The 26,656-nt window shown below is 40.8% G+C and overlaps 2 protein-coding genes across 3 annotated transcripts in view; both read right to left on the bottom strand.

Annotated features, from left to right (window-relative positions):
• Window positions 1-1,037: 1,037 nt before the first annotated feature.
• Window positions 1,038-24,888, bottom strand: LOC113016127 (sodium/potassium-transporting ATPase subunit alpha-1). Its single transcript, XM_026158700.2, has 23 exons — window positions 24,420-24,888; window positions 24,006-24,116; window positions 20,534-20,593; window positions 19,242-19,343; window positions 19,002-19,103; window positions 18,799-18,912; window positions 18,188-18,322; window positions 17,640-17,757; window positions 17,274-17,542; window positions 16,873-17,181; window positions 15,922-16,056; window positions 15,055-15,247; window positions 14,778-14,953; window positions 14,555-14,691; window positions 13,820-13,970; window positions 13,567-13,735; window positions 13,324-13,478; window positions 13,098-13,221; window positions 5,017-5,162; window positions 4,793-4,923; window positions 4,464-4,565; window positions 3,306-3,397; window positions 1,038-1,241 (listed from the first exon to the last, which is right to left on the bottom strand). The coding sequence occupies exons 1-23, from the start codon at window positions 24,429-24,431 to the stop codon at window positions 1,213-1,215; spliced, it is 3,072 nt and encodes a 1,023-aa protein (XP_026014485.1). The 5' UTR covers window positions 24,432-24,888; the 3' UTR covers window positions 1,038-1,212.
• A 1,134-nt stretch (window positions 24,889-26,022) lies between these two features.
• Window positions 26,023-26,656, bottom strand: part of LOC113016076 (sodium/potassium-transporting ATPase subunit alpha-1-like) — a 62,676-nt gene continuing 62,042 nt past the window's right edge. For both annotated transcript variants that reach the window (XM_026158604.2, XM_026158603.2), the window contains one exon: window positions 26,023-26,195. In XM_026158604.2, the coding sequence (XP_026014389.2) occupies window positions 26,167-26,195 (29 nt within the window). In that variant the 3' untranslated portion in view covers window positions 26,023-26,166. The remainder of the gene's footprint in view (window positions 26,196-26,656) is intronic.

The following is a 26,656-nucleotide window of genomic DNA, read 5'->3' as shown; positions in this document are numbered from 1 at the left end:
GGTCTTCCCTCTTCTCTTCTTCTTAGACTGCAAACAGTCCAAAATGCAGCAGCCCGCCTCTTGACCGGCACCAGGAAATTTTGCCATATTACTCCTGTCCTAGCTAGCTTGCATTGGCTGCCCACAAAGTACCGTATTCCATTTAAAATATTACTCTTTACTTTCAAAACTATTAATAAATTAGTGCCAAGTTATCTTAGTGAACTTCTCAAATCACATACTCCTGCTAGAACACTCAGATCTGCCACTCAACTACTTCTGACCCAACCCAGATCTCGGCTGAAGTCCCGGGGTGACCGTGCGTTTGCTCTAGCTGCCCCGGTACTGTGGAATACCCTTCCTCTCGACCTCCGCGCATCTGATTCCATTGCACTGTTCAAATCACGATTAAAAACCCACTTATTCAATCTTGCCTTTCCCTCTAGTTAATATTTCTTTTATGATTTTATATCATGCACTTTTATGCTCATTTAAATTCTTGTTTGCTCTGTACCTGTTGCTTTCCTATGTATCAGTGACAGTTATCTGCTTGCATACTTAGTACTTGCTTTGGTCCTATTTCTATTATCCTCCTCCTATTCTCTATCTTACTTGTTAAGCACCTTGGCATACCCTTGGTTTTTAAGTGTGCTTTATAAATAAAGTTTATTATTATTATTATTATATGAGGCAAAAACAGAGTTTGTACAATTACTGAATTTGAAAGTCAATATTTGTTCTGACCACCTTTATTCTTCAATACTTCAATACACTCTGAACTCTAAGTTACTAATTGATGGTAAATGATGATCATGCTTTCCTGTGAAAATGCCCTAAAATATTTCTCCTTCCCTGAGACATCTTGCTTGTTCCCCATTAAGCTCTTCATATTCAATTCCTGCAGTGAAGACTGTTGAGGTGGATAATCCCACTGCACGGGTCATTGCGCCTGACTCACAGGTATGTATCTGCTGAACCTCGGAACATCCTGAATCAAGTTCCTGAAACACGGTTTCCAGTCCAAAGGCATCAGAGAGACAAGCAATCATGCAAGCAGCCTCAGTGAACAGTGGGAATGTTTTATTGGGAAAGAAACACACATCAATATAATCTTAATCTATCCATGCTTTGTGGTGTTATTAATGGGGGGGGTCTAATAACTCAAACAAATATGTAACATGGCATTAAATAGTAATGAAGCACACGCTCCCTCCGTGTCTGTGTGGCGTTGGATCAGTAGTATGTTTCTTTCTCCACCCAACCTAGAAAGCAAAGGAGACACAATTAGGGAGGGTTTTTTTTTTTGTTTTTTTAATCTTTCTCACAGTTTAGGGCTCAAATTTGTCTCATTGTCTTTTACAGAGAAAAAAAAGATGGAATACAACACGACAGCCACATCTAAAACGGCTTTGGCCTCAAACCTCGTGCTCAGAAAGATTTCACCCCTCATGCTGGCTGACAGTGATTCGAAGAAATAAGACTTGACTGGGCTTGGGCCGTGTGCGAGAGACTGCATGCTAAATTTAGGGGAAATGCGGCCATTAGGAGATGCACCCTGAAGGGACGGGAGAGGCTGTGTCATTTTTGTTTCATGGTTGCTTATGAGGTTACACCATCAGTGAGGCCATGAATAATCACCCTGGGATGAAATGACTAAAAGAATCACATAAAATGACCCTGTAGCTCAAAAGCTAGATGTTTGGGTTTTATATCATTAGCTGGACATAAAATCCAGTAAAAATGAATGGCGAGAGTGGTCCTAATACCAAAATTCCCCAATTTTGACACCAATTTGGTATTTGGTGTCAAACATAAGGCGCCAGGACTGCAAAAGACTCCAATCTGGCCCGCTGGACATCTTTGGACAATATGAAGGAGGGCATAAATCTTGGATTTTTAACTGTATTTTCATAAATCTTTCAGTTTTACCTACTGATAAAGACCACCCCATGCATACTAATCATCCTACAGTGATATATTAAATAATAAAATCATGTCATAGATGACCATCTATTATAGAAATGCCTCTGTTTTGGTTATTATTTCACTTAATTTTCTTATATTATAGAAAAATATAGAGATGGATTAAACTTAAACTTACAACGACAGAAAGGGCCCAGTTAAGATCAAAGTGGGCTGTATGTGGCCCTCGATGTAAAATGAGCTTGACATCCCTGCTCTAAATGCTTGAATTATACCATTTAGCATGTTGGGTTTCACTTTTGGGAGAAACTGTGAGTTAAAAAATAGTTTTAAAAAAGTTAAAAAATTATCTAAGGGCAGTTCACTTTGGGCTATTTATGGAGTGGAAAAAGTATTTATTTGCTAGCGCTTTCAAAAAAAAAAGAAAGAAAAGGGGGCCAAAGTTGCTAGAAACCATGTCAGCTCAACTTGTGTTTTTTCCTGTCTGAATGTAACACATTATTCACCATGGATGGGCAGTGGGATGTTCACTGATCTGTGCCGTGGGGCTCAGATGTAGCGCACACGCACTCTCACACAGCTGCTTCAGAGCCAGCCCTTCGTACAGGTTCTGTTCAGCTTTGTGGGTGGAATGATGCATTAACTACACCACGGTTGGGGGTTCAAATCCCACCGGGCTCTGCCATCTGCCTCAGCTCACTGGTCAGTGTAGGGACGCAGTTGTGGCAGCAATACTGGGCACGAGTATCCACGAAAAATAGACTCGCAAGAGGCATACGCCACTTTTGCTGAGCGCGCGTGTGCGCACACACACACACACCTGTGTCTCATTTTCACACAGTACAGTGGGCACCTTCACAAAGCTGCGGCTGCCTTTGCTCTGTGATGTCAGCCTCAATGAATCAATGAGACTGACATCAGCCACTGGAGGGAGTTTGTTTGTTTTTGTGGGTTTTTTTAGAAGTTTCAACACCTTTTAAAGCCATCAATATTTCACTACTTTGCAGTCGTGTTTTCAATCCCGTGTGTTTGTCAAAAAATAGCTAAAAAGAAGGTCTCCCATTCAGATGGTTTTTTTTTTAATGCGGTTTAATTACGTTAAAGGGACACATTTTTCCTCTGCCTTCAGCGCTTTTCATGCATTGAGATTACTGCAATGTGTGGGGCGAACTTTTGAGAAAATCACCTCCCAAATATGCAAAAATATGATCCTCTTCTTTCCAAATGTGCAGAGAGCACATATTTTAAGCAGCGCAGCACATTTTTCTGCATCTGACTTCAAGTCAAGTAAAAAATCCCTCTGTGCCCCACTACATTCAGATTACAATACTGAGAATACAGGCAAAAATGTGTCCTAGGGGCCTCAGATAGTTATATATGTCAAGAGTTAGTGAAGCTCTTACCTCCTGGGTTGCGTCTGAGGATATATCTTCTGGCTTCATCATAAACAAAGATGAGGAGGGAGTAGGGGAAGGCACAGAACCACCACAATGGCCTAAAGGTAAGGATGGACAGACAGGTTGAATTATTAATGGGAATGTGACAAAAAACCCCAACACAAGCACACTCTTCTCTTTTGAACAGAAAAGCTTTTGGGGTGAGCATTAGGCTGTGGAGAACCGGCTATTAAATGAATTCAGAAGCCGTTGAAACAAAATGATGCAGAGAAATCTGACAGCTGGGTTGAGGACATATCCTGTTCATCTCTTTGATAGTGCTCTCTGGCAACGCTAACGAGGCTGCTAAAAGCCCACTAATGCAAAGCCCTGAAAACAAATCCACAAAACTTCTAGAGGGGGTTTGTGTGATTCTATAAGTGTCTTAGAACTAGAGCAGGGGCCTACACCCCTGTCTTTACCCAATAAAATACCCCAGAAGGGCATAGTGTCAGACACATATGCTCAGCACCTTTAATCTGCATAAGTTATTTACAGAGGTAAAGAGAGAAATAACTTAGAAAGAACAAAACAGAAGCTAGAGTCTGGGACACAAAACAGGTGAATGAAGAAGGTGAGAAAGGAGAGACAGATCCATGGGAAACCGATGAATAAAGGTGACAAAGGAAAGTAGCGTGTGAACTCTTGAGCTAATGAGCCTCAGTGCTTTCTATTTTTCTCTTTTGGGCAAAGAAACTCATTAGTATAGCATCTCATGTGCTTCGCTCTGCCTCTGAAGTGGAAATTACCAGTGACACTAGATAATAGCCATCTTATTTTCAACGAGATGATAAAGCTAAAGCATCACCAAACTGAAAACATGAAGCTCTCAAAGGGCTGTCTGCACTGAGTGATGTACGAGAAACCTCCGGAAGGATCCAGCAACCAGGGATGTCTGCAAATTTGCCAAAAGAAGGCTTTTCACACTTTAACAAAAGTTGCCTTGTGCTCAGCGAGGTCCTCAAATAAACTGAACAGACACGCAAAGTGGGATATCAACAAAAGCCAACAGTGAAAAAGGAAAATGAAACGTTCTGCATGATTATTGGAGCCTACGAAATTATCTTGGAAGCTAATTTTAAAGCCATGAGTCACAGGATGGTTCTGTTTGTGTACTTGACTCACTTCATAGGGTACATTCTGAGGGCAACGTCCATGCCTGGGCAGTATGAAAGGAAGGCAGCCAGAGCCGTCTCCTCAAAGAGCCCAAAGATGAGGATGCGGTTCCTGTGGGGGTGAAAAAAAGGTATGGGTCAATACAACAAAAGCTCCTACTCTTAAAATTACCTGACATATTGATGTTCTTGTCATAGGAAAGCATGCAACACAGTACCAAACTGTCATTGTGGCTTGAAGCCATCTCATCAGTAATGTCTTTGATTTTATTTACAATTACTCAAATATAAAGACCCAGTTGTCATTTGAAGATCTCAAGCATCTCTATGTGTACATACGTCATTCCTTGCTGCACAATGGAGTTCCTCCTGGTCTTACAGATGATCAGATCGGCCCACTGCACGATCACAATACTGGCGAAGAAGGCTGTGTGGCAGCTGTACTCTACAATCTTTCTGCGCTCATATGTCTGGAACAGAATAAAATAAAAAGGAAAAGATTAGAATGTTTTCCTTTTCCTAGACTGAAACGCCAATTAAATTTAAGCATAAGTGTGACTGACCCACTGCTGCCCATAGCTGTCTTCCAGGTCATTTACATATTTATCATCCCACAGCACTCTGAGTCCTATCAGGTCCATGGGGAGGAAACCATTTTCAGCCAGGATGACAAAATATGTGAAGAAGCCAGCTGTGGCCTGCATCATACCTAACAGGAGAAAAACAACAGGAAACCTCAGGAAATGCAAATCAGAAGCAGAGTTACAGTTTCTCTAGCTTTCATTAACAACTTTCATACTTGTCTCTGGTAATCAAGATGGAGATAAGACAACCAAATATAACATGTAAGTGGCATTCCCTGCAAAGCTAAGCCTCTGGAGAGACATAAAAGTAAGTAAATCAAGTAACATTTTATTTGTATAGCACCTTCCAAGATAAAAACACAAAGTGCTTCACAGAGAACTGAAAACATAGAAACAAAAATCAACCAAAAGCAAGTTTAAAAAGATGAGTTTTTAACAGTATAAAACTATATGTTTGAAATTGTGAAGATATCCTTTAATTTGATTTTCTTCTTTTTGAGGATTTTTAAAAACACGACTTTAAATGGATTTAGTCTTTAAAAATGTGCTGAATTAAAGCTGGAAGTCTGTGCTACAATCTCATCTTGATCAGTTGATTTAAAATCCAATGTGATTTTGGCGCCGCACAGAGACATTTCAAGCTTTAATAAGTGTAGTTAATTAATGGAAATATTGACTTTGTCACTGTAATAAGCATCATATAGATTGCTTCATAAGGTGAAAAAAGGAGAGATATGGGGGACAAAAAAAACTGACTTTGGAAACCCATTGTGTTGTATTTGATGCAGACTTTACCATGAAGTCAGGTATAAAAACATCAAAACCATCTGAAACAAAGCAATGATATTCACACCAGAAATGTATTGTAAAAGCAAAGATTTCCCCAGCAAAGCGCAACTCGCCAAAACAAGGCAGCCATTTTGGATATGGGATTCAAAGTACAGTATGCAGACTGTCCACCAGGGGGCAGTAGAGAGCATACACTTCAGTTTGTGTTTTGTTTTGTTTTGAGTTGGTAGGAGGAGCATGTGTCTGAGCGACACAAACTCCCTGAGCGGTCCTTTGGACCACTGTGAGCAACAGCAGACATGTCCACTGTGGTCACGCCAGCATCGAATCCATCCAAGTTACATGGTTTATTAAAATAATCAAATTATAGACAAGCATGGGGTAGTCACGCTTTCCCTTAGCTCCCGCAACTTTTAGTTATTTGAGCGAGCCCACCTAACTTATCTTTTGAGGCAAATATCTTGGTGATTTGGTGAAGCCGTTGGAACATTTGATGCCCTGTCATGTCGCCTAAACCTGCAAAGTCGAATGGTAAAACAACCGAATGCGTGGTTGCTAGCGTTCCTGCGAATGTTAGCAAAGCCGACATAACAGCACTGCTAGCGGAGCACCATTCAGCTTTACTGGCGAAACTAAAAGTCAGCTTTTGATGACTTGAGTAAAAAGCTGGATGGACTACAGAAGGCATCGGACAACCATGGTGAGTGCCTAGAATCTTTGGGGGAAAGCGCTGAACCGCTCGACCAGCGCCTTGCTAAAGTGGAGGATACCTGTGAGACACTACGGGTCGCTAATGAAAAGCTGAAGGCTAAGCTATCGGACATTGAGTCGAGAAACAGACGCTGCAATGCCCGCCTTATCGGCCTGGAGGAAGGGATTGAGGGTCCACAACCCTCTAAGTTTTTCTCACAGTTGTTGCAAGACGTTTTTGGGAGAGACATTTTCCCCTCTCCCCCCGAACTGGATTGTGCACACCGTATTTCGGCCCCCAAACCGACCCCTGGAGGCAGACCGCGGCCCGTCATTGTCTGTTTTCACCGCTACCAAAACAAGGAGCTGCTAATACGACAGGCTAGGAGGAACGACCTGAAGTATATGGATAAACCATTCCGAGTCTATGAAGACTACAGCCCTGAGGTGGTGAGCCAGCGGAGAGAATACAGGTCAGTGATGTCAAGCTTGTACAAGATGGGCCTGAAACCATCACTGCTATACCCGGCACGACTACGCATTGTTAAAACAGATGGTGTACGCCTCACATTTGGCTCTGTGGCTGAGGCCGAAAGGTTTGTGCAAGACTCCATGGAAGACTGAACTGTTTTGAGGCGCGTGGAACACGGGACTACTTCGGACGACTGTTACGGCATTGTCATGCATCCTTTGTTGATTTTCAGACATTTGACTTCATTTCTTTTTCTTTATTATTTTTTGGCGTGACAGTGCAATTATTTTACACATACTTTGAATGGTGGACTTCACCGGTGTACACCTGGTGAGTCTTATTCCAACCTTTCCACTATGCGGGATTAAGGAGCTTTAGGTAGGATAGTTATGGAAGTTTTTCAGTTAGATTGGATAGGTGTGCTGTTTGTTCTGACATCTAGCATCACCTGGGGGTTCAGGGGGTTTCTGGGAGGGTTCCAAGTGTTTTATGTTTCTTGTCTGAGCAAGAATGAGCTAAAATTTTTGATATATTTTCAATGGTTACCCCTATTGACTTAGTGACCTGGAATGTTAAAGGCCTGAACCATCCTATTAAAAGAAAGAAGGTTCTCACTCACTTGAAAAATATGGGTACTGATATAGCCTTTATCCAAGAAACCCATCTTAAAACTCTATAGAATATTTATTGTTAAAGAACCGCAGTGATACCTATGAGCACGGAGATTAGGCGGGAGAGATTCTAGCAAGACAGTTGAAATGTGCAAGAGCCAGGCAAACTATTAATGGGGTCGCAACCCGAGATGGTGGAACTGTTACAGATCAACAGGTATAGCTCCGATAATACCAATGATTCTAACCTTCTCTCTGACTTTTTTAGAGACCTTAAGATTCCAACATTGTCCCCAGACGAGGTTTCCACCCTAGATGCACCTCTGCAGCAGCAGGAGATCATAACGGCAATAAAATCATTACAGTTTTGCCGATCACCAGGCCCTGATGGTTTACCGAACGAATTTTATGCCGTCTTTGCTGGAAAACTAGCCCCTGTGTTAGCTACAGAGGTGGGACCAAGTCATTGTTTTGCAAGTCTCAAGTAAGTCTCAAGTCTTTATCCTCAAGTCTCAAGTCAAGTCTCAAGTAATGTCAGGCAAGTCAGAGTCGAGTCTCAAGTCACTGGTGTAAAAGTCCGAGTCAAGTCACAAGTCTGAAACTTTGAATTTCAAGTCCTTTCGAGTCTTTAAAAAAAAAAAAACGAAAAAAAGCATGTTGCAGTTATATGCTAAATGTAAATATTAGACCATGTAATTTTAAAATCTGTGTTTTTCTCAACACATGACAAAATAGTGAACTTAGAAAATATACACAAATTGTGAAATTGCACCTCTTTAAAATGCACCTCAATTAAACCTAGCTCCAAGAATAATTTTCACCGACAGTTCTGAGATAAGCTGCATGTTATTCTTGGATGCGGTTGTAGGACCAGCTTTAAAATCGCATGACAAAAATATCATACACATTAAAAAAAACTGTATCACCAACGTAGCCTGGACAACATTTGCTAGTTAGATGAAGTCAGCTATCTCATTGTAGCATATTTATATGCATATTTATAATCATACGGTTCTTGGAGTGAGTGCATACACTCATGAAGTTTAGTAACTTCAGGTCACTGCAACAAGCCCAGGTACAGTTTACCGACGGATGGGTACAGGACCTTGAAATGCACCGTGTAGAACGAAAGACCATCGTACGTATCATAAGTTTACCAGTCTCACAAATTGTCGTCATAAATACACATTCCTTAACCGTTTATTAATAGGACCTTTGAGCTCAAGGGTAATTAATTAGTAGTGGAAATAATTTCTGGTACCCATCACAGAAATGTAGCAGTGACAATAATACTGTATGCTGTAATCATACTGGGCAATTAGTGATACAAAAACCCTGTTTTATCCTGTGAATAAAAGTATATGTTTTTGTCAATGTACCATAATAACAGAAGCGAAACGCAATATTGTGTCAGGACAATTCACTATTTATGCACAATAAATAAAGGAGCATAGCGCGACAATTTCTGTTCAGCGCCAGACTTGCTTGTAACCTATATCACTAATTATGTTATGAAAATGACGTATTAACTACTAAAAAACACTGACCTTCGTGTAAATGCTTGGAGCAGACTAACCTGTGAGCTGGAGGGTTCTGGGACGTTATATTTGATCTTTGAATGGCTGCAATCCAGGCCGTCTTTGTTACTTCGGAAACATGGCTAGAACAATTTCTCTTCAACGACGTAATCCGATAACAACCGATCTCTTTACCCGTCGGCTTCCCGTGGCTGTCATGCGACCGGCTATTGCAGTTAATAATACAACGGCTTCTTGACATTTTTGTGTTTCTTTTTATCGCTGTATAACTGATTTTAATTGAAAGCCTGCGTGCGCTAGTACCGCTTGCCACGAGTTCCCAGAATCCTTTGCGGTTCTACCCGTGAATGACGTCACATTTTCAATCTCTATATAATATGCATGTTAAATTTTATATTTGGGGTAAATATAATATCAAGTCTTTTCAAGTAAACCGGTTCAAGTCCAATTCAAGTCCCAAGTCATTGGTGTAAAAGTCCAAGTCAAGTCACAAGTCTTAGAACATTTTTTCAAGTCAAGTCTAAAGTCATAAAATTAATGACTCGAGTCTGACTCGAGTCCAAGTCATGTGACTCGAGTCCACACCTCTGGTTAGCTACATTATATACTGACTCTCTTGCCAAAGGTGTTTTGCCTGATAGCCTAAATCAAGCTTGTATAACATTACTTCCCAAAAAAGATAAAAACCCTTTGGAATGTGGATCCTACAGGCCGATTTCACTCCTGAATTCAGACTATAAAATACTAGCAAAGATTTTGGCCAACCGATTGGAAAAAGTTTTACCCAACATAATCTCTTCAGCTCAGACTGGTTTTATTAAAAACAGTCACTCCTTTTTTAGTATTCGTCGACTACTTAATATAATGTACACCCCCAGTCAAGCTGCTTCTAAATGCCTCCATGGATGCGGAGAAGGCTTTCGATAGAGTAGAATGGGAATATCTATTCGAGGCCTTGCAAAGATTTGGGTTTGGAAGTTCCTTTTTATCCTGGGTGAAATTACTCTATGCCTGTCCTTCAGCTATGGTACTCACTAATAACCGTTATTCTAAACCGTTCCGCTTACATCGTGGAACCTGTCAGGGCTGCCCCCTTAGCCCCCTCCTTTTCGTATTAGCTATTGAGCCATTGGCAATAGCTATAAGAAGTAATCATGCTATTCAAGGCATTTCGCGATACGGAACTGAGCTATCAGCACTACAGCACGATTGCAGCGGACCCGTATGGGTAGAAATGGAGAAGCTCTCTTCTGGTTCTTTTTTGCTATTGTCTATCGTAGGTGCATCTATCCCGTTACCCAAAAGCCTGACAATTGAGAATCCTGTAGTTAATAATACTATCCAAATTTGCTTTCAGTTTAGAAAACATTTTAATCTTCTGAAGATGTGCTTAGGCAGCCCAGTAGCTTCCAACTATGTTTTTTCCCCTTCAATGTCTGATGCCACATTTCAGGGCTGGCAGAGGTGAGGGCTGAGATCTTTAAAAGAACTATTAATTGACGGCACGTTTGCCTCATTTGAACAGCTGACTAATAAATACAACTTACCCCCCTCTCATTTTTTTAGGTATCTACAAATACGACACTTTCTTTCAGGCTCTATCCCAGGGTTCCCAAATAAACACCCTAATGATGTAATGGATGACATTATGTGTTTCAACCCGGTTAAGAAAAAGGCCATATCATCAATACTTGTTCTGATTTTGCGCCTGGGTTCTTCCTCTATGTCTGCAATTAAGCGATCCTGGGAAGAGGATCTTAAAATCTGTGTTGCTGAAGCAGACTGGGGCAATGTTTTAAGTAATATTCACTCGTCCTCCATGTGTGCAAGACATTGCCTTCTGCAGTTTAAAATAGTGCATAGGGTACATCTCAGCAAATCAAAATTGGCAAAGATGTATCCTCAGATTGACCCAACGTGCGAAAGATGTAAATTGGCAGAGGCCACCTTGATCCATATGTTTTGGTCCTGTCCCAAAATACAAAAGTTCTGGACGGATGTCTGTGAGGCATATTTGGAATGAGAGTGTCACTCAATCCACTTTTATTTTTATTTGGGGTCAATTCCGATGGTCTGGCACTACCGGCAGGGGGTCAAAGACTTATTGCCTTCTCTACACTATTGGCAAGATGTCTAATACTTTTGAAGTGGAAGGACGCAGCCCTGCCCATGGTTTCGTATTGGGTTAAGGATGTATTATTTCATCTTAAATTAGAGAAAATTAGGTTCGTTTTGAGAGGATCAGTAAAGAAATTTAATAAAGTCTGGAAACCCTTTTTGATATTTTTTGACCAACCATCAACACAGGTTCAGGAGTGACCTTTATTTATTTATTTTTAATTATATTTGTTTGCTTATTTTTTCTTCCTTCTTATTCTGTATACCTTGGCTGGTGTTATTTCGCACTGATTGAAAGTTTTTCCTTTTAAACTTTTGATTACTTGAGGGGTGTTGTTTGTCAGGGTGGGTTTTTATTTTAATTTTTCTCCCCTCTTTTACTTTTATTTGATGCTTTATGTTTTTGTATTTCATTGTGAAAAATAATAAATATATTAAACACCAAAATAATAAAATTACAGCATTTACATTTATGTTAGACTACTTTTAATTAACTGCTTTAGCCCACTTACAATGAAAATTTAAAAAAAAAAACTTGTTCATGACCTGTGTAGTATGTTAACACTATTGGAAGTAAAAATAACTTGAACTCAAAGTTTGAAAACACAACTTTCTTTCTTTCTTTTCTTTTTTTTTATTTTTTATAAAGCTCTGACTTGTATTATGAGTATGAGTCTGTGGTCTGGGAAATACAGTACTGTTTATAATGACCAATGCTGGGCAATTAATTATGTAGTTACTTCTTCAAAAAAGTAACTGAGTTTTGCAAACGTTTTTTGCAGCTGTTTACCTAAAAATGCAGCCAAGGTGTTTTTTTAAAATAAACGTTTCAAACTATATACAGAACAATCAGGTGTTCTGCATCAAATTTGATGCCACACAAATTATTTGTGCCACTCCAAAAAAAAAATTTCTGTCCACTATGAGATAATGGAGAACAACAGCCTGATACCTGCAGGCCTGACAGCAGGAGATGTATCACTCCTGTAACACCTGTAACATTCAGATGCCTCATTGTTCTGACACACACAACAAAACTATTGAAAACTATCGCAAATCTCTCACATCTCAAAACACCACTGTCAGTCCTAAAACTTCCCCCTTCCTAAGCAACTAAATGCCATGTTGCCATATCATTTTTTGATTGGTCGACATGGTACTTTTTTCCACCAATAGGAAAAGGTGGGGGTTTTTTTGATTTTGTTTTTGCTCACAGGCGGAGAGTGCTTTCGAGCGTGTTCCGTATAAAACGCTGGTTTTACCGTTTCTTCCCGCAGTAAATATAAATAACAATGGTATTCAGGAAGGCAACCAAACATTGCATATATTTTTATCATAACTCTGGTTTTACGTGGCCCACAACAACACAATTTAAAAACTGGTATAAAGTCCACACTTTTTCCGTCAATTGCTCCGTCTGTCCTGCTCACATCTCCAATGGTCGTACACGTTGTGATTAACGTGGCTTCACTCCACATCAGCCACGCCGCTTTGCTAGCTAAAACACCGGTGTCAGCACATAAGGACGCTGTCATAGCCTGTCAGCGACGCTGATTAGCTGCGTATATACGAATGTGAATCGCATTATTGGCTGGACTATGGGATAAGGTGTCATCGTTCTAATCCCATACGGGAACAGCCAGTCACTTACTGACTAACACTGCAAAACAGAATTGTTAAAGTATATATTTTAATTTCAATTCAGGTAGATTTTTTTTCTGTGCACAACGCAGATTTTCTATGCACAGACCGTGCCAGCACGCGCGCAGCTTAGAGGGAACATTGGTCACAAGTCATGTATCGATTATAAAAACTGAGATTTATATATAAATAATGTCTTACCAATTTGTCCGTAGGCTATACTGATGAGCCTTTCATTCACTAGCTTGTCTGTTTTGGGGTTTCTGGGCTGTCTCTTCATGATGTCGCTCTCAGCTTTCTCATAAGCCAGGGAGATGGCAGGGACCTGCAAAACCACAAGTGAATAAATATACACATGAACTTTCCACCCATATTTGAGTTCAGTTGAATCTCTCTATAGAACAGGATGAAGAGCCAAACAGCTCACCATGTCAGTTCCCAGATCAATACAGAGGATGGTGACGGTTCCCAGGGGCAGAGGGATGTTGGCGATGATGAAGAGGAGGAAGGGTGAGATCTCGGGGATGTTACTGGTCAGAGTGTAGGCGATGGACTTCTTCAAGTTGTCAAAGATCAGACGGCCTGAACAAAGTAATTTAGTAGATTCAGTGATGTTTCGTATTTTGTATTTCCAGATTTCTGCAGGTGTAGGTCTTGATATAGATCTTACCTTCTTCCACTCCAGTGACAATGGAGGCAAAGTTATCATCCAGCAGGATCATGTCAGCAGCCTGCTTGGAGACATCAGATCCAGCAATGCCCATGGCAACACCGATGTCAGCTTTCTTCAGAGCTGGAGAGTCGTTCACACCATCACCTGTCACGGCCACAATGGCTCCCTGGACAAGGAAGAACATGTTTTTACAAGTTCCAAACAAAACATTTGTCAAACTGTGTCTGTGAGAATCCCCCCCGATGCTCACCTGTCTCTGGCATCCTTCCACAATGATCAGTTTCTGTTGAGGGGAGGTCCTGGCAAATACAATTTCAGTGTGGTGCTTCAGCAAATCATCAAGCTCCTCTGAGGTCATGTCTTTAAGCTCACCACCATGGACAACACAGGCCTTAGCATCCCTGAAGAAATTACAACAACATTAGTACAACAGTAGGGTATCATCAGGAGATTAGAAAGAAAAAAAAAACAAAAAAATAAAGTCAATTTGACCAAAACAAAGACAGCATCACCCTTAGGAAGAACTAGGACTCCCAATTATAGACAATGAGTTCTAGCTCCTCAGCCACACCTACCCTACAGCAACTGCTTTGTTCTAAGGGGGTTGTGGCTGAGGAGGTAGAGCACGTTGTCTACTAATTGGGAGTCCTCCATTTGCATCCAAGTATCTTTGGGCCAGTTACTGAACCCCGAGTTGCCATAAATCCAGAGTAAATGTAAGGTTAAAAGTTAAAATGGAAAGGTTAAAATGGAGTAGAGGTAATGTTAAAAACACTTTTGGCATAGAAAAGGGTGCTTGTGTGACTGTGTGTTGAAGAGGTAATGAAGCTTGTAGTAAGAAAGTGCTTTAAGTGCTAAGGTAGAGTACAAAAGCACTATTTAAGAACCAGCCCATTCACCAGCTAATGGCCACAGAACGATTTTTACCAGCTGCTCCTTACGCTTGAGAAATACTAGCACAGTGAATCTTTGAAAGAGAACTAACCTAGGGTTGACCTCTGAAACTGGAACATTCAGGCGGGCAGCAATGTCTTCAACAGTCTCATTGCCTTCGGAGATGATACCCACACCTTTAGCAATAGCCTTGGCTGTAATTGGATGGTCACCTGTGACCATGATGACCTGAGAGAGAAGAGATGAGAAAAAATTGGAGTACTTTGTACAAACAAAAAAAAACAAATATCTGGTCATCCAAAAAGTTATCATACCTTGATTCCAGCACTCCTGCATTTACCAACAGCATCAGGCACAGCAGCACGAGGAGGGTCAATCATGGCCATGAGTCCGACGAAGCACAGGTTCTCAGTGGGGAAGTTCACTTCATCAGTATCAAAAGCAAATCCCTCTGGGAACTGGTCATCAGGCAGGTGACAGTGGCAGAAACCTGAATAAGACACAAAGAAAATGCTAGTCAGGACTTTGCAGAACTTTGCCTTGTTTCCACTACCTAATAAAGGATGTAGCTATAGAAGGAATGCTCTGTACCCAAAACTCTCTCTCCAAGACCTCCCAACTCAACATAGGCATTCTGGAAAGCATCTTTCATCTCATCATCCAGAGCCTGCTCTTTGCCCTGAAGCACAATGGAGGAACAGCGGTCCAAAATCCTCTCTGGAGCTCCTTTCATCACCAACAGATGCTTGGTTTCCCCAGGAGTGGTGTTTTTATGGATGGAGAGCTTTGGGACAACAGAAAGGCTGGATTTAAATTCAGGTTTTATCTATACTATCAGTGGTTTATGTAATGAAAAAAAAACTGGTTTACTCTAGACAGCTTTGATAAGAACTTTAGCCAAAAACAGCTTATGATTAATCCAACCACTAGGGGGCACAAATCAGCATTTACTACTAAATATGTTGTACACCGAGACTATACATAACAGACCAAGATAATCAAAGATTTAATTAAAAAGGGCATTCCAGAATGGCCTAAAACCTGCATGCCTTCTAATGTCCAGAAGGTCTGTTTGGATAAAGCAGTTTGTATTGATGACTGTATGATATTAAACCTGAGTAAATACTTTACTGATTAGTTTATTGTCTAACTCTTTTAAATTTGCAGATGCTCAACTGGCAAACCACAGCGTAATTTAAACTAAAATATATGATAAAGCAGGGTAGGGTTTAGGGGATTGCCAGGCTGTGATTGTCAAGTTGCCTTTGTATTTGGTTGTTGTGCTGTTTGTTTCACAGTCAGAGCCATAAGCCTTCTTGTTCAGGTTAAAAAAGAAATAAGATGGAAACAGCCTAATGCTCAAATCAATGCTTTAAAACAACACTTGAGTGGCTAAACAATCTGTGGATCAGTTTTCTTTTATTTTTGAGCTTTTATCACACTATCTGAATGGTTTACCTGGTATTTGTTTGTGGAATTGAAAGGGATCTCAGCAATTTTGGGGTATTTTTCTCTCATTTCACTGACAGATCCACAGCACAACTCAATACACTTCAGCAAGGCAGCTTCTGAGGCATCACCAGCGACATCTCTCTGTGGATTTTAGAAAAAAACTGTCATTAAAATTGGATCAACAATCACATCCCATGCCTTCTCTATTACAATATGTTGCAAATGTAGACTGATAAATACAGAACTATATATATAGATAATTTGTTGTTGAATTACATAAAATATACAGCACCTGGGTCTTAATGAATACCACTCCCTAAACTGGGTAGATGATTTTGAGGACTAGGATTCAGTTTTAATTTAATTCCACAGTACAATATCACTTGTATCAAATGTTGATTTACTCTTACACTCTTATATAAGCTTATATAAACTCTAATATAATTCGCCGACTATGCATTGCCTACATTTGATTCCGTCCATAATGAGCATTAGTAGCACACTTGCCAGGATTCATTACATATATTAACTTATGGTTTTTTTCTGGCCAGCCATCGCTAAAGAACCAGCTGTATATTTAAAACAGCCTTTAATTATCTTGAGTGCTTTTCTAAAGACTTCTAGCGCTGATTGGCTGCATTTGTATTTGCTTGTATCCCAAAAGTTCCAAGCCAAGTCATAACACTGCAGCACTTCACACATAGCCACTGCATCCCATGTTCACTGGGTATACTATCAAATTCCTTAAAATATTTAAAGGAATTAGGTCAATACACCACGAGGTAATAAGCTCTGTGCTTGTTTACAACCAGAGCTGTGAGGATTTGCTCCACTGAAACAAAGGTTCTTACAGTGGGGAATTATTTGGAGTCTTTCGTGATGGTCACGATGGATGAACTAGAGTACAACAGGTAGTGCTTAGGAAGCTGAGTAGTTTTACAGATGAAGATTTCTCACCTTCAGAATGGGAACATTGCTCTGGTCAGCCAGGAAAACGGCACGGTTGCAGAGTCCAGCGATTCTGGACAGATTAGCCCAGGTGGCAGAGCTCCTGTCAAAAGAGGTACCACTCTGGTTCTCAGTGGTGTCAGCCTCATGGATCTGGTTGTCAAACCACATGTGGGCCACAGTCATTCTGTTCTGGGTCAGGGTGCCGGTCTTGTCAGAACAGATGGTGGAGGTGGACCCCAGAGTCTCGACAGCTTCCAAGTTCTTCACCAGGCAGTTCTTCTTGGCCATACGCTTAGCAGTCAGAGTCAGACACACCTACAGACAATTTAGGTTTTAAGAACCACAGTCTTTTTGTATCAATAAATATAAGGTATTTAAAAGGAATGCCATTAGACACCAAAACTCACAGTGACAGTAGCCAAAAGACCTTCTGGCACGTTGGCGACAATGATACCAATAAGGAAGATGACAGCCTCCAGCCAGTTATATCCAAGGATGAGAGAGAGGATGAAGAAAGAAACACCCAAGAACACGGCCACTCCAGTGATGATGTGGATAAAATGCTCGATCTCAATGGCAATGGGAGTTTTTCCGCCCTCTAGGCTGGAAGCCAGGGTGGCGATGCGGCCCATGACGGTATTATCACCAGTGTTGATGACGATTCCTCTGGCTGTGCCTGAAAAGAGAAGTCAGACTGAGTCCATGAAAGCTTGGTGATGATTCATGATCTCTATATACATTTCTATGTCAACCACTAATTCTCCATGCTGTACCTTCAATACAGTTGGTGGAGAAGAAAGAAATATTCCTGGTTTCCAGTGGGTTTTCATTGGAGAAGTCTGGAGAACGAGTCTGGGGCTCTGATTCACCAGTCAGGGAGGAGTTGTCCACCTGAGGAATGAAAGCACAGAAGCAGGAATCAGTGACAAAAGACATCACGCTGATCAAGCCAGAAAAAGGATATATTGAGAAGCTGAGATGGAGGTGGGTTGCCAAACAGCTTGCAGGTGAGCAACAAATGTATGTTGGGTAAAGAAACTCAAACACAGTCTAGATAAGATTCCTCGTTAGGAAACATAGAAAGGTTTCTGATAAGCAATCATCTGATGCTGAGATCATGATGTGAGCTTGCCTTTAATGCTTTCGTGGACTAACATTCCGCCCAGTTACTCAAAAACCATAACACATGAATCAGAAACATTATCACAGGGCAGCTTGAGTGTAAAGAAGTAAATTGAACAGTCTAAAAATATATATTAGCTATCAAACCCACGCTCTACAAAAGTATTTGTTGGGATTAACACAAGTAGTTGATACAGACCTTGCAGCCATGAGCAGAGATAATTCTCAGATCAGCAGGGATCCTGTCTCCTCCTTTCACCTCCACTAAATCTCCAAGCACCACCTCCTCAGCATTGATGTTCTTCTTCTCTCCATCACGGATAACCAGGGCTTGCTATAAAACCAAAGACTTAAGTTAAACATTATAAAACAATAACTACATTATAAAACATGTCAAAAAGACATGATGAATATTTCTTGTTTTTAATTCCCAGATGATTCAGATGAATGATGGTAAAATGTATCATCATTGTTGTAATACCGATGACGAAACACTACTCCTTAGAGTTGTGCAACTAGTACTGTTGCTTGTTGCCAAAGACTTTAGTTAAACATTATAAAACAATAACTACATTATAAAACATGTCAAAAAGACATGATGAATATTTCTTGTTTTTAATTCCCAGATGATTCAGATGAGTGATGGTAAAATGTATCATCATTGTTGTAATACCGATGACGAAACACTACTCCTTAGAGTTGTGCAACTAGTACTGTTGGGTGTTACCACTGGGAGGCTACAAAGCAATTTAAGACAAAAACAGTGTGTATAAATGGGCTGTTACATTAGCTTTTCTTTTTGTGTCTCACCTGTGGGACCAAGTTCTTGAAGGACTCCATGATCTTGGAGCTCTTGGCCTCTTGGTAGTAGGAGAAGCAACCGGTGATGATGACGACAGCAGAAAGCACAATACCTAGGTACAACTACATGAAGAGAGAAGAGAGACATAACCTTTATAACTATTAATTCTTTAATTAATATGTCACAATCTATATAAAGAAACTATCATTACGTTATCATTTGTAGGTTCATCTTCTGAGGCAGCCTGGATACCATAAGCCAAGAAGCAGAGGATGGCACCAATCCACAGCAGCATGGAGAAACCACCAAACAGCTGGAAACAAGAGGAAATAACAATCAGGCTTTGCTGGTTGTACTGGTTTACAGTGACACAGACTTAATTTGCATTTCTACTATTTGAATATTCAAAAACAGGTTTATGGTTTGCAAGGGGAGGATGTTTGACTCTTACCTGTTTGCAGAACTTGACCCATTCAGGTGTCGTGGGGGGAGGTGTGAGGGCGTTGGGGCCATCTCGGGCCAGGATCTCTTTTGCTCTGGAGGAGGAAAGACCCTAAAAAGAAAAACAAAGATAAGAAGAAGCTGTGCAAACTATAATATAAAAAAATATTCATCTGTTCTCTAAATCTGTCTAAATCTTCATTTACTGGGTGAGAACCATAATAAAGGACAAGAACAAGAACGGTTTTATTTGGTAAACAGGTTCACTCTATTCCACAAAGACATGGTGGATTAAGGTCTGGTTGACGCAAAACAAAAGAAAACCCGAACGCGTGAAGAAAATTATCTCCCTAATCTTAAAATGAGAGCTTCCTCTGTTTTATGTGTGACTTGCAGTAAATGAAAACTCAACATACCAGTAGTAATAAAACCAAGACAGAGAAATATACCAGATGATCAAGTTGTATTTCTATTACTTCATGTGTGACTGAAAGTCTCTTTAAACAAATACCAAGATTAACAAGGAGCTTTTTTTCTCTCCTTGTTGGCAGGATCAATAAGTCTGGTGTTCTGGTGTGAATGAAGCCTTTGTTTTAGGGCAAACTCAGACAGATCAGATTTCAGGAGATAACCAGCGTCACTCAGGCATTTGGCCGTGGTGGAATTGTATTGGCTAGTGCAATTGGATTCTGTGTGTATGTAACCTTAGCTTGATGAGGAAAACATGAAGAACAACTATTGTGTAGGAGCTAGCTTTGCTTTCTTTGTACAGTGTGGCGTGCACTGATACCTTAAAGGGCTACTCTCTTTCCTCTTCCTAGAAATTTCTCGTGTCTTCTCTTGTTTGTGGGAACATGTAGCATCATTGTAACAATGCAACAGCATGACTACTTTCTAACAAAGTAGTCTTTGACCTGCTTGCAAATCATACTTATAGCCAAGACCATTACAGTACTTTTAAATAACAGGGACACGTTTTATTTCTATCCAGTGTTTTGAAAAGTCCCTTTTCACCTGCTTTTCATTGGGAGGAAGGAAGGAATGAGGCCAACACCTGTAAAACTAGGCTAAAAACCAAGAAATGAATTTCTTTGCTGCATGACTATCTGTGCCTCCACTTCTTTGCTCTTGGATAAACACTACACTGCTGGATAAGTACAAGAAAAAAGTGAAACTTTGTCCACGTCTTTAGTCCGCTGTTTGACCTCAGCTTGGATTGTGAAATCTTCCCTTACCTCTGTCTTTATCAGCTGAAAGACTCACAAAAACAAAAACACACATACACACATCTGGAATGCTCACCCTGGTTAGGTCAGTTCCATATTTTCTGTGAAGTTCATCCAAGGTTAACTTGTGATCATCCTATGGAGAGAGAAGGAAAGAGACTGAGAGACATTGCATAAGTGAGACATGAAGGCTGCCGTGAGCTCAGTGACGTTCGGATTGGCTCAAGCAATCAGTTTGCTGCGAGCAAACACTCCATAAATCGATGTCACCCAACTGATAGACTGATGTTTGCTCTCAAAAGTTTGTGCTCATTTGTTTGACATTTCAGCAAAGCTCCCCAAGAACTCTATCTGACTCAGAGGCTAACTCACGTCATTATCAGTGACATCAAAGTGAATTTGGTGCAAGATTTTCATAATGATTTCTTGTAGTGTTTAACCATGAGTGTTTGTAAGCCACCAAACGTTTTAATCAAGCAATAATTCAGTTAATTCCAAATGCGATAGTGGCAGAAACTAAAGTAGCTCTGCAAATGAACCACCAGAGACGCATGTGTTCATCGATGCCTACATTGAGATTATCTCATGTCATTCGGATGAGCTGCAGTGATATCTAACTCCCACCTTTCATTGATTGGAAACTGAGAGACAACACAGTCATGCGATCAAGAGTGCACTAAAGCAATTTCCATTTCCAGACAAAAACGAACAAAAACAAAAATTATTATTTACATAAATAAAGCAAGGATGTTGTTTTATAGCCACAAATTTATATGTTAATGGTTTTAAAGATAGCGGCAGATAATCTTCTGGGACTGCTGTGTCACATATCATGAGGTGACGTTGCCTAGCAACCACCTATCAATGGGCTAAGATGACCCATTTCTTTTTTTTTCTTTTTTTTGGCGTTTATGCACCTACAGCAAACCAGCTCCAGCATCGCTATCACTTTAATTTTAAAACAATGCCATCTGATTTGTATCCACAAAACCTGGATGGTGTATTACGTGGGTTGTGACGTCATCACGTTGCCTAGCAACCGCCTACCAACAGACTAAAAATCATAGCACGTGTACTGTGGCATGGGCATGTGCTGGTGATACGAAAGTACAGGATCACTTTGATTGTTTAAAGTGTAAAAGCTCCAGTCGTTTACTGCCTGCACTGTGAAAAGCGTGTCAGAGTTGTAGTTGCAGGTAAATGATTGTCACTCAGCTTTCTGCTTTAATAGATTGCAGTTTCTTTTTTGGTTAACCTTTATTTAACAGAAGGAGTGCACATCAAGTTTCACTTACTGTGTGCTGGGTTGATCTGACTAGTTAAGTTTTTAATTAAAAAAGTTAATTAAACCACTTCTCTTTCTTCACTGTGCTTGATGACATTTCTCTGCACGCTTTCCTGTCACATGGGGAAAAAAATGGGGGTAACCGCATGGTTCAATCAGCATGGCCACTTTTTTGCATTACAATAAGCATGCAAAGTGTTCCATACCAAATGTGCCACAGATACTGTGCTTATATTACATGCTACAGGCTAGCTTTCATATTCTGGCTTATAAAGACCTACACCTTGGCCATCCACAAACTGCTGAAGAAACAAACTCTATAACTCAGTAAGATCTATATTTAGGACTTTCTGTTAGACTTTGTCACAATTTATCAAATCACTAGCTGCGTTGTGTTATTGTGGGCCTGTTCCCTTTGTCTTTAGCTGGACTTTGATGCCTCGGTTAATTGTATGATGATGCAATAATCATTAACAGATTGCCAAATCCATGGGTTTCATAGAGAGTCACCTACAGTTTTACTACTGAGCTGATACATTAATCCAATACGTTATTAATATTTAACTAAAGTTCAAATCTGGGGATTATCAATCCAAGCTGCCCTTTGACAGTAAATCTTATTTTGAAATGCACATTCAATGGTGGCCTGACACATGAAAGACAATGCCTGCTTTTAATTGCAGGCCATGGGAGGTCATGGCACTTTGGTGATAGGGTTGCCATGGCATTGAGATGTCCTTCAGTGACAGCAGGACTTTGAGATGTAGTTAAGATGTACACGGGACAGTAATCATTCATGTGTGTGGAAGATGGGGCTTTTATTACCTAATAACCCTCAGTATTCTGTGACCTGCAGGATGACATTGGGAAGAAGGGACTGTCGCTTGTGTCAAGACAAAATCACTGTAGAAGCGCCAAAGACCGCTAATAGCATGTTCTGTCAAAAATGTTGTTTTTAACAAGTTACTTTGGAGCCATGTTGGATATCTGATATTACCTAACAATATCTATCTACATGTTTTCTTTGTGACCTTGTGAAAGTCATTGACCAGCAACATTTAAAAAACACCATTCTGCCAAATAATTGATGGTTCCTCATGACAGAAGTGACATTTCAACACAGATCGCTCGCTAATACTTGACTGGTGTTTGGAGATGTTGGTAAACTTGCCTATGTGTCAACTGACCTTGTCAAGGACAAGGACAAGGCTAAAATATTTTCTAGAGTATACATCTTAAATATACGTGAATATGTACATATATAGAAATAAACGAGTAACCAGTGACTTTACGTGTTAGTTTTAAAAACGCACTAGTTTTACCTGCTTCTTCTGTTTTTGACTGATAACCAACAAATCTATGTTAATCCGAATGGAAGGAAAATTTGCCTGGAATTGAAATGCATAATATTAAGAGTCTGAGATAAATGTCGCGCTGAGTTGTCTCCAGTGGAGACGTGAGAAGAGAGGTGAATGCCTCCATGTGTCGGATAAAAACCTAAACACTTGAAACTTTTAATAAAAGCATCCCTGGCTTCTAAAATACCAAAACGACCGTTTTAACTGGTCATCGGTGCTCTGCAGTTGACTTTGTCGTGAACTCACACCAAGTTCCTTGCTGACCTTGGGAAATGACCTAAGCAAGCTGCAGACTGTGACTGAGAAAAAGCTGACACCAGTGGAAAACATCTCAGTGTTCTGCTTTTTTTCCCCCTCCCTCTCTCTCATCTGTCTACGCCAGGATGTTTAAAAACCTGTCTAAACTTTTAAGTGTGAAACTTCACAACTCCACCAGTCTCTACGTCATCAGAGTCCAGTGGGAAGAGTTGAAATTTTGAAGCCTAACAATAAAATAAATGCTGAGTGTTTGTGGAAGTTTATGCATTTGAAACATCCTGGCACTCCCACCCAGCACTGACGTGTTTGGTTGAGATCAGTCTTTATAGACATGGCTTGCAATTTAATTATAGCTGTGAGCTACACTATGCAAGCAGTCCCAATAATGTGTGACTGTACATGCAGCAGTGTAAGCACAGAGCTACGTCTCATGTGACCAGCCATGAGGCCAAAGCAGAGGTTTGTATCGCTGGCAGTGACTGAGTGTTAACATGAACTGAGTGAATTTTATAAAATGACTTGACTTTAACTAATTTAGATGTCATTTGTAGGCTTTAGTGTCACCATTTTATGCTTAAATCACATCAATCGAGGCCTCAAGTGGCAACTAATTACAGACTGGCTTTGCTCAAGCACTCTGTACTCACAAGGTCGACTTCTTTTTTCAGATCGTCCATATCCTTCTTGGCCTTGGCCTTCTTGTCTTTCTTGCCCCCATCTTCTGAGGTTGCCGCCAGTTTGTATTCATCTTTCCCTCTCTGCAGTGAAGGAAAGGGAAACAAAGTTAGCCTCTGACAAAAAAACAGAAAAAGCCTGAGGGAAGAAAGCCCTGGAGCTTCCGATTTTAAGAAGCGGGAAGCTATGTCAACTGTCCTGTTCAAACATATTGTGAAACTCCTGTAAATTATTATTAACACAAGTGAGATCTTTGAGTTCTGGAGTTCATAAACTTCCTAAAGCTGTAAAGAAAGACGTAGTCTAAGTCAATGCAGGAGAATCTGGCACTCACATGCAAAGTTAAGCAACCTTAAGCAAACTTGTGACAGAGTTCCAACACTTACCCCAAGCCCCATGACTGCAGCACGAGTCAGAGAGTGGTCAGTCCAATTGCTTTTTAAAACTGAAACTTCCCACTCCGCCTCTGCCTCTCTCTCTCACGCTCACTCTCTTCCTCTTTTCAGTCGTCTTCCACTCTCCCCAGAGCAGAGAAGGTAGAGGCGGTTGCAGAAATACACCTTTATACCTGGAGGAATAAGAGGAGGGGCTTGCTGGGTGGGGGAAGGGAGCTAAAACTGGACAGGTAGCTTAGTTGGGGGAAGTTTACTTGCATTGGGAGGAGGCGTGCCTGAGAAAGGGTGGGCTAAATCTTACTCAACTTCTCATTTTTGTTCCCACTGTAGCCGGTCTTCTCCTTCCCTCTCCCTTCCAACTGTCCTAAAACCGTTTTTTTGCTTCTGTTTTTGATTAATTTCATCTGCAGTGTTATTCGTGCGAGGGCATTGTCTCAGGTTGTGTGTGCTTACCTCACACAGTGAAAGGCAAGATAGTGAGAGACACAGAGATAAAGCAACAGCTCCAAAGGTCAAAGTACAGCTTTGAAGGTGACTGATTGCCCAAAGCGTGAATAACAAAGACTGAAAGTAAAGTACCAAAAAAAGAAAAAAAAGTGAGAAGCTGACTAAAACTGACTGACTTTTATCTTGCGAGGGCGCGGGAGATAGAGGGAGAACAAAACTGCTACTCAAAACTACGATAGCATGTGGAATGCATAGGGAGTAAACCACTGAGCCTGAAGCTCAAAACAACGCCCCCCCTCCCCCTCTGAAAAAGAATCTAATTTGAAAGTGTTTTGAGATTAAAATTTTTAGCTATCTCTTGCAAACTTGGCCAAAGTTGAATGGAAAAGTGTATTTTAATTGGTGCGGTCGATACACTTAACAGGATCCAAAAGGTTTGCAGCTGCCACTGGAATCCCCACCTCAGCATTCCTGAGGTTAGCAAAGTCTAAAGTAAAGCCATAAAGTTTTAACTGACAAGGTTTCAATGAATGATTAAGCAACATAATGTGCCTGCAATACTCCGTGCCCTTGAACAGAGCGACCACTGACTGCTGACTTCTTAACTGAATGACAGTCCCTGTGAAGCAAATGGACTGCCCAAAAGTTTTCAGCACTAGCGCTCAAAGAGCCACAGTGGAACTGAAGGACACCCGTGACCCCCAATGTCCCTTATGGAACCGACACGTGCCGTTAACGCAACTGAAACTTTAGCTGTGAGGATTAAGGGCTGTCCTTGATGGCTGACTGGTGGGGGTTGTTGGATGTGTTTGTAGTAAACTTACGGCTGTTTGTAGTCACTCAACTATTGCAGGGTGGGGGGTTAGCAACGGAGTGGGAGGGAGCTTGCAAAACACTAGGGGGCGTGGGGGCGGGTGGGGGACACATGGAAAATCTCAGAAATGAACATAAGGGCTTGTAATGAATGATTAGGCAACATGGTGGCCAAGAAATACTCTGTGCCCTTGAGCAAACAAAGTGATCTCTTGACTTGTTGTCAGACTGTTAGAAGTAACAGAAAACAGGCTAAAATGACCCTAAATGATGAGATAATCCCACGTTTACCAACAAGGAAAGCCTGGACAAAATTAACCACTATGCAAGCAGCGTCAGTGCACAGTATTTATGTTTTATTGAAAGCCCCACACATACATCAATATAATCTGACTATGACTTGTGGTGTTAGTGGTCTAACATCTCAAACATAGGTGTAGCATATGAAACACTCCTGTGTCCCATGCATGGCGCTGGCTCAGTAGTATGTCTCTAGCTCCACCCAACCTAGAAACCAAAGGAGACGTAATTAGGAACATCGCACATCTCGCCTCACATGCACCAGGGTTGACAAACTGATGCGTTGAAAAAACAAAAGCCATGGTTTCAACAAGCTTGCACTCAATCCTTTAAGTTTGCTGGCAGCAATCAAAAGAAAAGAGACTCGACTTGTGGAAGGGGGGGCGGGGCTTTGAAGATATATGTTGCTGAACTTTGGCCGAATGCCACCATGGCTTTGGTGGCAATGCTATTAGAAGATGTATCCTACAGGGGCGGGAGAGGCTGTGTCATTTTGGTCTCACAGATGCTGATGAGATGACATCATCAGTGAGGCCATAAATAATCAGCCTGGGATGAAATGACTAAAAGGATCACAAGACACTGAAATGACCCTGTAGCTCAAAAGCTATGAGTGGAGTTTCATGTAAATGTAATTGAGTAAAACTGTCCTAACATGTCTCATGTGT

This window comes from Astatotilapia calliptera, chromosome 23 (genome assembly GCF_964374335.1).
Source record: "Astatotilapia calliptera chromosome 23, fAstCal68.1, whole genome shotgun sequence".
In the NCBI taxonomy this organism is placed as follows: Eukaryota; Metazoa; Chordata; class Actinopteri; order Cichliformes; family Cichlidae; genus Astatotilapia; species Astatotilapia calliptera.
This window is presented reverse-complemented; position numbering and strand designations above follow the sequence as displayed.

Excerpts from the sequence above, each read along its gene's own strand:
- LOC113016127 (XM_026158700.2), bottom strand. Across the intron at positions 18,323-18,798 it reads TCAAGAACTTGGTCCCACAG|CAAGCCCTGGTTATCCGTGA; the intron begins GTGAGACACAAA and ends TTGGTTTTATAG. Across the intron at positions 4,924-5,016 it reads ACAGCTATGGGCAGCAGTGG|ACATATGAGCGCAGAAAGAT; the intron begins GTCAGTCACACT and ends ATTCTGTTCCAG.